The sequence below is a fragment of the Nycticebus coucang genome, chromosome 2 (genome assembly GCF_027406575.1).
Source record: "Nycticebus coucang isolate mNycCou1 chromosome 2, mNycCou1.pri, whole genome shotgun sequence".
NCBI classification, from domain to species: Eukaryota; Metazoa; Chordata; class Mammalia; order Primates; family Lorisidae; genus Nycticebus; species Nycticebus coucang.
Window position 1 is genome coordinate 156,494,194 of NC_069781.1, and position 13,887 is coordinate 156,508,080.

The 13,887-nt window shown below is 44.5% G+C and overlaps 1 protein-coding gene across 1 annotated transcript in view; it reads right to left on the reverse strand.

Moving 5' to 3' along the window:
* Positions 1 to 12,436: 12,436 nt before the first annotated feature.
* The window catches only part of CNGB1 (cyclic nucleotide gated channel subunit beta 1), an 81,180-nt gene continuing 79,729 nt past the window's right edge, over positions 12,437 to 13,887 (reverse strand). The window contains exon 34 of the mRNA XM_053554067.1: positions 12,437 to 12,933. Coding sequence (XP_053410042.1) covers positions 12,670 to 12,933 — 264 coding nt within the window. The 3' untranslated portion in view covers positions 12,437 to 12,669. The remainder of the gene's footprint in view (positions 12,934 to 13,887) is intronic.

Sequence of the window (13,887 nt, forward strand, 5' to 3'; positions counted from 1 at the left end):
AGTCCCAGCTGCTCGGGAGGCTGAGGCAGGAGAATCGTCTAAGCCCAGGAGTTGGAGGTTGCTGTGAGCTGTGTGACGCCACGGCTCTCTACCGAGGGCCATAAAGTGAAACTCTGTCTCTACAAAAAAAAAAAAAATTTACCAACTAAAAAAATTTCTTTTAACTTCCTATTTGTTTTCAAAATTGTTTTCAAATTGCCAAAAACTAAGAATCAACCAATCAACTAAACAAATTTAAAAAAAAAATTATTTTAAGTTGAACATCTACTGAATGAGAACTACATTGAAGCTTTACTATAATCTGTCCCCAGGTCTATCCTGAAACCACTTTCTGGATAAAGGACATGTGTGAAGGGGTAGGTACTTTATAGGTACTTCAATTAATTATAAGGGCCCTGGAGGTTGCAGTAAGCTATGACACCATGGCACTCTACCCAGGGCAACAGGGTGAGACTCTGTCTCAAAAATAAATAAATAGGGCGGCACCTGTGGCTCAAGGAGTAGGGTGCCAGCCCCATATGCTGAGGGTGGTGGGTTCAAACCCAGCCCCAGCCAAAAAAAAAGATACATCAAAAATAAATAAGTAAAAAAAAGGGGGGGGTCTTGAGTGGGAGTCAGTTAAATCAATCCTACATTTAAGTCATTTCTAACGTGAGAGACACCAAGACTCCCTTGTGAGGGATGTGACTCCCTTGTGAGGATGATTACCTTTGCAATCTGTGTGTGAATGCATGCTACCTTATAAATCTTTTCTTATACGTTATATCTCATTGGGGTCTGACAGAGTCTTGGTAACTATTCACTGAATGACACATCATCTGTGCACTAATTACTATTGCATAACCTCATGAACGCTAAGAGTATAAATTTAAAACCTGACAATTTCACGGCGGTGCCATATTTTTCAAACTCAAAACAAGGTTACTTGTAATGACAAGAATGCTCACCCAGAGACAAAAGGAAATCAGGACTGCCAATGAATATCGCCTCCAGATCTTTCTCTCTTGACGAATTTATGACCCAGAACGGTTTGAAAAAGGAAGAAATTGTAGGGGGAAAAACAAGTCAGCGTTTTTATGACAGGAGCCTGAATGCAATGGTTAGGTTTAAGAGACAGCTTTGAAAGAAGAGGATGACTTGCTGGGCACAGGCGTTTCAGACACTAACAACATAGGGTTATGGGTGATGGGTGTGGCAGATCCGTGCCTGACTTTTATATTTTCCTTGTCATTAAATGTATGTCTCAACCTGTAAGCTTGGTAGATGTACCTCTTTTATGGCTAACCCAGTTTCCTTAAGGATGCTGTATTCCATTTAGATCAGCTCAATTTTATATGACAAATTCAAAAAGAGTTTCAAACATACAGAGTTGAAAAACAAACTTCAAATAAATAAAATGTTTAAATTCTAATAATGCTTAAAAGGTAATCAGAGCACTCTAGAGAGGATTAGCACGGTGCAAAGTCATCAACTTCGTAATAAAACCATGACCAGAAAAAACACCTGCAATTAATTTCTTGTCTCCTGATTTAAAGTATATTTTATGTTCTGAATTCACACCCGTTGAAAGGTAAATGTACTCTTTTTTTTTTTTATTGTTGGGGATTCAATGAGGGTACAATAAGCCAGGTTACACTGATTGCAATTGGTAAATGTACTCTTATTCTCCAAACGCCTCCATTTCCTCCTGGAATTCCACTTGTGAATTCTGTATACCCATAGATGCCATAGTCATTACCTCTTTTTGTTGGCAAATGTGTTCTGCTTAGGGGTTTTTATAAGAGTTATTTTTCCTGTAATGAATACTCAGCAATTCAAGCCCATCTTTTTGCATGCTAGCGTCCCTTGATTAATGGACCTGCCTAGTCGATGAGCTGATATCATGACAACAAAGGCTCAGCCTGAAAAATGTCACTTCTTATCCTAGTTGTCCAAGTGCTTCTGTTTTATAAGCTTTGTGTGCCTCCCAGATGTACCTAGTATTTCATTTTAGGTTTTGTTAATAATAAGGAAAGTTACATTAAAGTCGGTAATTGTACTGTCTGCTGCTAAGGTTTCCACTACAGATACAAGAGAAGTGTCCTTGTGCTTTCTGTCTGATTGTGGCGGCCAAGGTTGAGCAGAGGAATATAGGGGGGGAAATTTAAGTAGATAATTTAATTATTTAATTTACTAGAAATAACTTATTTTGTTTAAATAATGTGCTTCATATGATGAATTTTTTTGCTATTTTTCACTTCTGTCAGCTAAACTGCTACCTAACCATTTAAATCAATGCGTATGTCAATATGAGCCACATTACAATAGAATCCTTGAAAGTTGATCGCCCAAGGGATATAATAAACTGATCAACATACAGAGGTGTCAACATAAGGAACTAGGCCTACTGTACTGATACGTACGTGTGGTGCATGTAGATCTATGAAAATTAGGTCAACGTGGCTCGGCGCCCATAGCACAGAGGTTACCGTGCCAGCCACATACACAGAGGATGGTGGGTTAGAACCCGGCAGGCCAGCAAAACAACTGCAACACAAAATAGCCAGGCATGTTGTGGGCGCCTGTAGTCCCAGCTACTTGGGAGGCTGAGGCAAGAGAATCACTTAAGCCCAAGAGTTTGAGGTTGCTGTGAGCTGTGATACTATAGCACTCTACTGGGAGCAACATAGTGAGACTCTGTCTCAAAAAAAAGGAAAGAAAAGAAAATTAGGTCAACGTAAGTAGGTGGTCAATGTAGGGAGGTGATCAACTATGGAGGATCTACTGTATTTTATTTTTAGATTCTGCCTAGAGATAAAACATTGCAATAAAAATTATCTGAAAAGAAAAAAAGTATTTTAAATGAAAAAAAAAATTTTTTGAGACAGAGTGTCACTTTGTCTCCCTTGGTAGAGTGCAGTGGTTCCCAGTTCCTAGTAACTTCAAATTCTTGGTCTCAAATGATCCTCTTTCCTCAGCCTCCCAAGTAGTTGGGATTACAGGTGTCTTCCACAATGCCTAGCTATTTTTTTTTCTTTTAAGAGACTGGGTCTTAGGCGGCGCCTGTGGCTCAGTGAGTAGGGCGCCGGCCCCATATGCCGAGGGTAGCAGGTTCAAACCCAGCCCCGGCCAAACTGCAACAAAAAATAGCTGGGCATTGTGGCGGGCGCCTGTAGTCCCAGCTGCTCGGGAGGCTGAGGCAAGAAAATCGCGTAAGCCCAAGAGTTGGAGGTTGCTGTGAGCCGTGTGACGCCACGGCACTCTACCCCAGAGCAGTATAGTGAGACTCTGTCTCTACCAAAAAAAAAAAAAAGAGACTGGGTCTTGCTCTTCCTCAGGCTGGTCTTAAACTCCTGAGCTCAAGCAATCCACCTGTCTTGGCCTCACAGAGTGCTGGAATTACAGGTGTAAGCCACCATGCCCAGCCTTTTAAATGAAAATATTCAGCTTTCATGAGTAAAAGACATAGAACCCATAGTTAAAAGTACCTTTTGGTAGTCAATTTTTCTTGTCTTTTCTTCTTTTTTTTTTTTTTTTTTTTTTTTTTTTTTTTTGTAGAGACAGAGTCTCACTGTACCGCCCTAGGGTAGAGTGCCGTGGCGTCACATGGCTCACAGGAACCTCTAACTCTTGGGCTTACGCAATTCTCTTGCCTCAGCCTCCCCAGCAGCTGGGACTACAGGCGCCCACCACAACGCCCGGCTATTTTTTTGTTTTTGTTGCAGTTTGGCCGGGGCTGGGTTTGAACCCGCCACCTTCGGCATATGGGGCTGGCGCCCTGCTCACTGAGCCACAGGCGCCACCCGTCTTTTCTTCTTTTAAGTACCTTTTGGTAGTCAATTTTTCTTGTCTTTTTTTCTTTTTCTTTTTCTTTTCTTTCTTTTTTTTTTTTTTTAGCAATGTACTGCCTGGCACTTGTTGTTTTTATGTTGTTACTAAGATACCATTTCAGTGAAAGAATCATAATTATCAGACTATGAATGAGCAGAATTATGGGCCACTCCAAGCTTCTGGATAGAAAATATTCTTTTAAAAATGACATACCCAAAGCCAAATGTTGGGGCTTCATACCAGTAATCCTAGCACTTTGGGAGGCTGAGACAGGAGGATCTCCTGAGCCCAGGAGTTTGAGGTTGTAATGAGCTTTGATGACACCACTGCACTCTAACCTGGGTGACAAAAAGAGACTCTGTCTCAAATAAATAAATAAATAAAATAAAAAGGAATTAGAAAAATGCCCTTTGATTTCCTTCTAAGCAAGTCTGAGAAATTCTGTGATTTAACAAGCATTATTGTTTGTTTCAGTTTAGTGTCTTCAGATGTACTATTTGCATTTGGAAAGAATTTCCCCACATTGCATGAATAACTCAAATCTGTGTCACACCAAAGCTCTAATCTCCTTTTCGAGCCTCCAAAAGTTCCTTCTTCATAGTCATGTAATATTCCCAAGTAATTCGAAATAAAGGATCTACGTACGTTCTTAGTTCTATCCTTTCAAATAAATTTATTTTTTTCTTTTCTTTTCTTTTTGAGACAGAGTTTCAAGCCGTTGCCCTCGGTAGAGTGCTGTGAAGTCACAGCTCACAGCAACCTCCAACTCTTGGGCTTAAGCGATTCTCTTGCCTCAGCCTCCCAAGAGGCTGGGACTACAGAAGCCCACCATAACGTCCATCTATTTTTTTGTTGCAGTTGTTTTGCTGTTGATTTAGCTGGCCCAGGCCAGGTTTGAACCCATCACCTTTGGTGTATGTGGCTGGTGCTATAACCATTGCGCTAACACACACTTTTCTTAAAGAAACAAAACACTTTTGGTTTTAGAAATTTGGAAATGTGAAAGGTGGGGGCCTCGTTTCCTGAGATTCTTCACATACCTAGACCAAGAGCTCTGTAGCCATTTGTCTAGTTAATTGCTTTCATCTGAAAGGATAAGACAGCATCTCTAACTTCCAAATGGCCACAGTTGGATCAGGTCGCTAGCTTAAGCCCCAAATGGCTGGAAAATCATAGTGCTACTTCCCTAGATAATTACATTTCAAAAGGGGTGAGATCCCAGAACTGGTAGACGCAGATAAGTGGTTAAACCACAGACACCTGGGGCTATCTAGCTCCTGGAGAGACAAATTAACATACCAAAGGGGCAGAGGTGAGTTTGGGGCCTATGTTTCCAAGGAGACTCTTTCAGGATTGTAGGGGAATAGCCACCTCCTTCGCTTATGTTTTTTTTTTTTTTTGTAGAGACAGAGTCTCACTTTATGGCCCACGGTAGAGTTCCGTGACCTCACACAGCTCACAGCAACCTCCAACTCCTGGGCTTAAGCGATTCTCTTGCCTCAGCCTCCCGAGTAGCTGGGACTACAGGCGCCCACCACAATACCCGGCTATTTTTTGGTTGCAGTTTGGCCGGGGCCTGGTTTGAACCCATCACCCTCGGTATATGGGGCTGGCGCCTTACCTACTGTTTTTTTTTTTTTTTTTTTTTTCTGAGATAGAGTCTTTGTCACCCTTGGTAGTGTGCTATAGTGTCATAGCTCACAGCAACAGTATACGTCACTATGCCTGGCTAGTTTTCCTATTTTTTGTAGAGATGGGTTCTTGAAATTGCTCAGACTGGTCTTGAACTCTAAGCTCAAGCAATTCTCCTGCCTTGGCCTCCTAGAGTTCTAGAATTGGCGTGAGCCAGTGCATTGGGCCTGTTGAATCTTCTTATAACAAACTGGGAGTATAGTTTTATTACTCCCATTTTAGAGATGGAACACCTGAGGCCCATAAAGCAACAGTGCTTGGAACAGTACTTGGCGCAAAGACAGACTTTTAAAAAATACTTATGGAATGAATGAAAGTTACCCAGCTGAATTCACACTGTAGGTTAGTGGCAGAGGCAGGATATTGGCCTCCAGGGATCTTTTCTCTTGGCTATTTCTGCCTCTAGCCACGGTGCTGATTCCCTGAGGCTAAGTCTCTTTGTCCAGTCTTAAGTTTGAACTTCCTTTCTATAACTTAGGTCTGATAATTCCCTTCCTGGTCACCTCACAGAAGTCAGCATAGTAGACAAGACTGATTGATAGGAAAGCCCTCTGAAGACCTAGAGCACAGTCACTTTTATTCCTTGCACTTAACAATTGTTAAACACAGCAATGAGACAGGATCCCTCTAAAAAGTCCTTAATTAGGAGGGTTTTGTCCTGAACAGGGAGGGAGGTGGGAATGCCTTTGGGGCATGAGCCACAATGCTCAATCCTTCTTGCTGGATTAATCACTTTCTTTCATGTGCTGACCAATACACTGAGATGTATTTGAATTTGGTTTTGGTCAAAACAGCCCTGTCTCTCCTCGATACCCTTCTTTCATCGTCTCTTTTTGAGATTTGGATTTAGAAACCCCACATGCTAGCTCGGCGCCTATGGCTCAAGCGGCTAAGGCACTAGCCACATACACCTGAGCTGGCAGATTTGAATCCAGCCCGGGGCCTGCCAAACAACGACAGCTAACAACCAAAAAAATGGCCAGGCGTTGTGGCGGGTGCCTGTGGTCCCAGCTACTTGGGAGGCTGAGGCAAGAGAATCGCTTAAACCCATGAGTTGGAGGTTGCTGTGAGCTGTGATGTCACAGCACTCTACCCAGGGCAACAAAGTGAGGCTCTGTCTCAAAAAAAAAAAGAAACCCAGAAACCCCAAATGCTTATGAGACCAAAAGTCACACCCTGAGTGGATGGCCTAGATCTTGAGTTTTAAGTAATCAGGAAACTCCCAGGAGTACTTTTGTCTGCAAGGGTTAGGTTTCTTTCATTGTCAGCAACTAAAACCAACTCTGACAAACTTAAGAGCAGGTGAATGTATTCAAAATACACAACGTAGGTCGTGTAATTAGGGAAGGGCTTAAGACGAGGTCAGGAAGGACAGAAAGACAAGTGTAATGAGAATTTGGGCAATAGGAACTAAGGTCCAGTGTGGTGGTGGTGGTGGGGTATAAAAATTGTGATGCGTCTGTCCCCATTTTCTTTTCTTTTCTTTTTTCTTTTTTTGTGGTTTTTGGCCAAGGCTGGGTTTGAACCCACCACGTCCAGCATATGAGACTGGCGCCCTATCCCTTTGAGCCCCAGGCGCCGCCCCCCCCATTTTCTTTTCATTCCCTTCATTTCATTGCTCTATATTCAGAAAGTTCTTAGCTGCAGGTAACAGAGATCCTGACTACAAATAGCTTACATAATAAAGCTATTTCACTATCTCATTTAACAAGGTGCTTGGAAAGGCACGGTTTCAGGTTGGTTTGGCAATTCGAGCGTGTCATTGTTCATATCACTTCTATTTTGGGCTCTAAACTCACAAGATGGCTGCTGAAGCTCCAAATGCATTCTCACATCAGTATGCCAAGCTGGGAGAGCGCAGGGAGCAGCAACAGGAGGCTTTCTTGATTCATTCGTTGGGTGGAACTGCATTAAATGGCCACCTGTAGCTATGAGGAATGCTGGGAAGGCAAGAATCTGGCAAAAGAGAACAGAGAGCTGTGATTGGCTTATACCAGAGCTTTATCTCCTGGGGCTGGGCATGTTGTAAATCACCGTTCTGTTAGCAAGAAAGAAAGGGGCAATAGCTCTCAAGATTCACCTCCTAGTTGGGTGCCGCCTGTGGCTCAGTGGGTAGGGCACAGGCCCCATACACCTAGGGTGGAGGGTTCAAACCCAGCCCCGGCCAAACTGCAACAAACAAATAGCCAGGCGTTGTAGCGGGCGCCTGTAGTCCCAGCTACTGGGGAGGCTGAGGCAGGAGAATCGCCTAAGCCCAGGAGTTGGAGGTTGCTGTGAGCTGTGATGCCACGGGACTGTACCGAGAGCGATAAAGGGAGACTCTGTCTCTACAAAAAAAAGATTCGACTCCCAGCTAAGAGAGCCATTGGGCCCAGCTTGGGCCACTGTGTTTAAGTCGCCATGCATGACTTCGAGGTTCTCTTCCAAAAGGGAAACAAGACCCCAGGGCTAGAAGAAGAAAGAGGAAAGCTAAGTGCACAGAGGGCATCTCCATCTCTCTCTCTTATGGGCTTGTCAGAGAGTGGGAAAATAATGCCTTGCAACGCAGCCTGGCCAGGACTGGCTACAGCATTTGTGGGGCCCAGAACAAATAAAAATATAGGACCTCTTGGCCAAAAATGATTAAGAGTTTCAAACACAGGGCACTCTGAACATGGGCTCCATGTGACTGCAGAGGTCATAGGCCCTGCTCTGGGGCTAGCCCAGAATGGAGGGATCACCCCAGAAGAGTAAGCCTTGTTGAAATGTTTTGGGTTCTGTTGTATATGAAATTGGGTTAAATTATTAATAGATGGTGTAGAAATCCATGCCTTATATTGGTATAATTAACATGTATCCAAGCCCTTTGTACATGCTCTCTGTTAAAGAGCCAAGAGAGAGGTGATCAAAGAAGACAAAGTTCTCAGGGGCCTTCTAATCTACTCCAACTATAATAGAGTGAGGGGGATGTGAGTTGGTTTAATAAGGGGGAGGTGAGTTGGTTTTATTCCTCATGCCCATTCAGATTTGGCAATGCCAGCCTTTTATTTGATCATCACAGTGGCCTGTGTGGTACTACAATGCATTATCTCCGCCTTCCAGATGAGGTCATGAGGAGGTCCATGGCCTTCCATGGTATGTGGTCAAGCTGGGATTGGAAGCCAGGAAATCTGAATCCAGAGCCCATGTTCATTAGCACCCTATGGCATTGCCCAAATGGGGTCGGGGAAATTGTGAGTAGCTGGTCTAGTAAGACCAGTAGGTGAGGCCAGACAAAAAGGCTTCAAATCTGTTGATTTGAGGGTCTTAGGATCCCAGTGGCCATGGAGGTTTGATAAGGATATAACTCCAGTAACAGGAATGCAGAAGCAACTTATAGCCCCAAGGATGTCCATAGGACATTAGCTAGGAAGCCCCCACAGGAAATTCACTTAGTTCTTCTCCCAGAGATGTCTGTCACCCACAGCCAGTTTCTGAAATGAATCCATAAGCCGGGAATATTTATCTAAGTACTTTAATTAAAATGCATCGTAATGTGTAAGCCAGAGTGTAAATACAGTGCTCATATTTACTAAGAAAACAGATTAAAATATTCCAGGTAGCTGAACACATTTTGATAATGAAAATTTTAACAGATTTTTGGTTTTAATTTTATTTAAAATATGTATGTAGTTAAAAAAATAACTTGCTATTTATTTTCTATCAAAATGCAGGAAATGTTGAGACATTTTAAATGGGTAGAGATTAAACATCAGGTCCTGTTTCAGCTGCAGAATTAGAGTACTTCCAAGCTGTACCATTCATACCTCAGGGACCAACCAGTCCGATTCAATTTAAAGAAAAATATCAGCCTCAAATTCAATTTACTTAATATCCAAGTTCTGTGAAAGTGTTGAGCTTAACGACACGCCTTGGTGAAATTAAGACACTGCTAATCTCATTTCAAAATCAATTTTCTTTCCAGAACGATTCTTGGGAACTTCAAGAATCTCTTGCTTCAGGCGGCGCCTGTGGCTCAGTCAGTAGGGCGCCGGCCCCATATACCAAGGATGGCGGGTTCAAGCCCGGCCCCGGCCAAACTGCAACCAAAAAATGGCCGGGCGTTGTGGCGGGTGCCTGTGGTCCCAGCTGCTCGGGAGGCTGAGCCAAGAGAATCGCTTAAGCCCAGGAGTTGGAGGTTGCTGTGAGCTGTGTGAGGCCACGGCACTCTACCGAGGGCCATGGGGCGAGACTCTGTCTCTACAAAAAAAAAAAAAGAATCTCTTGCTTCATGTAATAGCAGTATATGTTCAAGAATTGCTATCTAAAAGAATAAGTACATTCATATATAAAATTCCTTATAAAATAGGATCTCACAGTGAAGGTGCTATCGAAACATTTTTGCCATCTACCAGAAGGCAATATGTTTACTTTATTAGTACATCTGAAATACTTGCTGAAGATGGAAGCATTCTCTATGCTTGGATCTTTTTTTTTTTTTTGAGACAGTCTCACTTTGTTGCCTTCATTAGAGTGTTGTGGCATCATAGCTCACAGCAACCTCAAACTCAGCCTCTCCAGGAGCTGGGACTACATGTGCCCACCACAATGCTCGGCTATTTTTAGAGATGGGGTCTCACTCTTGGTCAGGCTGGTCTCGAACTCGTAAACTCAGGCAACCCACTTGCCTCAGCCTCCCAGAGTGCTAGAGTACAGGTGTGAGCCACCATGCCCAGCTTTATGCTTGGATCTTAGAATACCTAGGGAGAATATACAAATGATAAATGGGGATGATAAGGAAAGCAATCTGTCTAAACTCCCAGACTTCCTGCATTTAAAAACAGCGTTTAGGCGCCTGTGGCTCAAAGGAGTAGGGCACTGGCCCCATATGCCTGAGGTGGTGGGTTCAAACCCAGCCCCAGCCAAAAAACCGCAAAAAAAAAAAAATATATATATATATATATAATAAAATAATAAAAAAAAATAAAAACAGCGTTTACCGGCGGTGCCTGTGGCTCAGTGGGTAGGGCGCCGGCCCCATATACTGAGGGTGGTGGGTTCAAGCCCAGCCCCAGCCAAACTGCAACAAAAAAATAGCTGGGTGTTGTGGCGGGCTGTAGTCCCAGTTACTTGGGAGGCTGAGGCAAGAGAATCGCCTAAGCCCAGGAGTTGGAGGTTGCTGGGAGCTGTGTGACGCCATGGCACTCTACTGAGGGCGATAAAGTGAGACTCTGCCTCTACAAAAAAAAAAAAAAACAGCATTTACTAGTGAACTTAAGTCTGTGCAATATTTTTTATTGCACTATTATTTTTAACAGCATACGGTTGGAAACAACACAAGTCTCCATGAGGGAGAGTGTTTTAAATGTTATGATGAATCAGGGCAGCGCCTATGACTCAGTGGGTAAGGCTCTGGCCCCATATACCGAGGGTGGCAGGTTCAAACCCAGCCCTGGCCAAACTGCAACAAAAAATAACCGGGCATTGTGGTGGACAGTCCCAGCTACTTGGGAGGCTGAGGCAAGAGAATCGCCTAAGCCCTGGAGTTGGAGGTTGCTGTGAGCTGTGTGACGCCACAGCACTCTACCGAGGGCAATAAAGTGAGACTCTGTCTCCATACACACACAAAAAAGTTATGATGAATCCATACAATGGGCTAAATTGTTTTCATGACAATGCAATAAGCATGCTTTTTATGTACTGCTCAGGAACAATCTCCAAAATAAATTCAGTGCGAAATAACAGTGGCTCTAGATGTGTAATCACTTCTGTTTAAAAAAAAAAGAAAAAGGAAATAAAAACAATTTGCATATTTCTTTGTGTAAGGATAAGATATCTCTGAAAGGATCCACAAGAAACTGACAACAGTAATTGATTCAAGGAAGGGGACCAGGGAGGTTGGATTCCAGGAATAGGATGAGGAATTTATACTGGGCATCCCTTTTGTACCCATGTAAATATGCTATTATCTACTAAGATGAGTTAATAAAAGCTTTTTAGAAGGGAAAAATAATAATGTCAATCATCATTACATCTAACGTGATGATTACCCAGGTCACGTGAGAAGTCATCCACTTGATAAATCTGTTCCTGACTGTGGAATTTGGAAATGCTTAGCCCAGCCTGGGAACTCCCACATTGTTTAATTCTTTCACAGTGGAAATAAATGTTTACTGTTGATAGAAAATTCATACATTTGCAAGCCTTCAAAGGCCCCTCAGCAGCTCACGAGTTCCTGTAATTTTGTAGAAAATGGGCAGGGCCTATTGCAATTCCAGGCCCTTTGTGTTCATTGCTGCTGGTAGAAACAAATGCCCCAGCACTAGAATATTAGATTTTGTTTTTAATCACTCTCTCCCCCAAGAGCCATTCAGTATGCAAATAAAATCCTCTTGATAAATATTCATGGACTGAATGACCCTGTTTTCTTTTTTTCTTTTTGAATTATAAAAGCAACATGGCATGAGGTGGAAAGCTTGGGGGAATTTAACTGTTGTCATCAGCTGTGAGATTTCATTTTCTAGGATTAATCGAAGTTGCTGCTGCCATCTCTACAGCAAGGGTGTCAAAAGCAAGTCACAGGCTGATCCATGCTGACGAATGGGCCTTCTCAGAGTGACAGGCAGAGAAGACGCTCCTAAGAGGCTGTCCCTTCACCTCTGAAACGTTCCAAGTCTCTTGCTGATAAGTCTGTTCCATCTTTCTGTTCTGAGATGAGGGCATCAGACTTCACAGTGAACGGGGAAGACAAGCGCCTCCCACTCTCATGAGTGGCCTTACTGTGACTGCCAGCAAAGGAAGACAGCGTCCTAGCGTCAGGTCGCAATTGCCATAATTCCCACTTAGTCCCATAGCAGCGCTATTTGTTAAGCGTTTTCCATCCTCGAAATGTAGGAGAAAAATTCCTGAGGGGAAACCTCAGGATGACTTCACCCATTTCTCCCCAGCTCCACCAAGCTGCCCACGTTGCTAGAGTTCTGTCCCATCCCTGCCTACGAACTGTAAAAGTGGAAGAAAGAGAGTTTTGTTCTTAAACAACAGTAACAGTCAGGGGAAGGTGGGATTCTCAAGTGAGAACTTAGGGGCAAGAACATTTGATGAAATATGCTGATCTCATGACCAGCCCCGAGAAAAGGAGAAGCTGATGTCTGGACAGGTGTGTGGACGGTGGTTGACCGCGAGCCACTGCAGCCAGGGCTGCGGGCTGCCTCACTCTGCCTCCTCCTGCCCCTCCTGGGGCACCTCCACCGACAGGATCTGCTCGTCCGGCTCGGGGCCCGGGCTCATGTGGATCCGCACCGACTGCTCCCCGGGCCTGGCGGACTCCTCTGTACCTCCCTTGGGACTCCCAGGAGACACAGGTGGTGGAGAGCGTTGAGCTGGAGGATCCAGGGGCTCCTCCGGCGCTGGGGGCGCAGGCTGGTCCGGGGCGGCGGCGCCGGCCTCTCCAGCGGCCTCCTGAGATTTCTTGGCCTGGAATCCAGAAAAGGTGACTCGTGAGGCATAGTCCATCCAAGGGGCCTTGAACACCTTCCAGTTCAGACAACCCCTCCCCAAAGGAAGATAGTAAAGCACATAGGGGTGCTGGAGAGTGGGGGACGGAAACCTAGCGGATCTGGCTGCATTGGGTTATTTATGAGAAACAGAATATACTATGGGGGAAGTGCAAGGAGTAAATGTGCGGGGTCTTGGGGATGTTTCAGATCTCTGATACAGGGTTGAAAGCCACGGCGAAGTCCTAGTTCAAGGGCAAAGCCCTGCCCCTGTGCTATTGAGGGAGGTGGTGACCATAAGGGAGCTGCCACCAAAGCCTGTGCAAAGGCTGAAATGTCCTGCCCCACCCTGTTAGCAGGAACGGGAGCTCCTGGAGGTGATGAGACAAACTCTAGGTAAACAAAGTACAGGGTGATGAGGGGAGGAGCCACGGAGGCCTGGCCATCTTTCTGGAAGGTCTCAAAGGTTGAGACGCTCAGGGGAAGAATTGGGTCTGGGTACCACTGGCACTGAGTTGAGCTGACCCAGGACTTGGTGGGAACCTCCAGCCTTTGGTCTGTGCTGCCTCCCACAGATGTTGGCCCCGGTCTGTGTATCAGCAGGAAAAGTAGGTTAAAAACCAGCCTTTGTGGGGTGGCGTCTGTGGCTCAGTCGGTAAGGCGCCGGCCCCATATACCGAGGGTGACGGGTTCAAACCCGGCCCTGGCCAAACTGCAACCAAAAAATAGCCGGGCGTTGTGGTGGGCGCCTGTAGTCCCAGCTACTCGGGAGGCTGAGGCAGGAGAATCGCTTGGGCCCAGGAACTGGAGGTTGCTGTGAGCTGTGTGAGGCCACGGCACTCTACCGAGGGCAATAAAGTGAGACTCTGTCTCTACAAAAAAAAAAATAAAAATAAAAAAAATGACATGAATGCTAGCAGCCCCTCCATCTCTG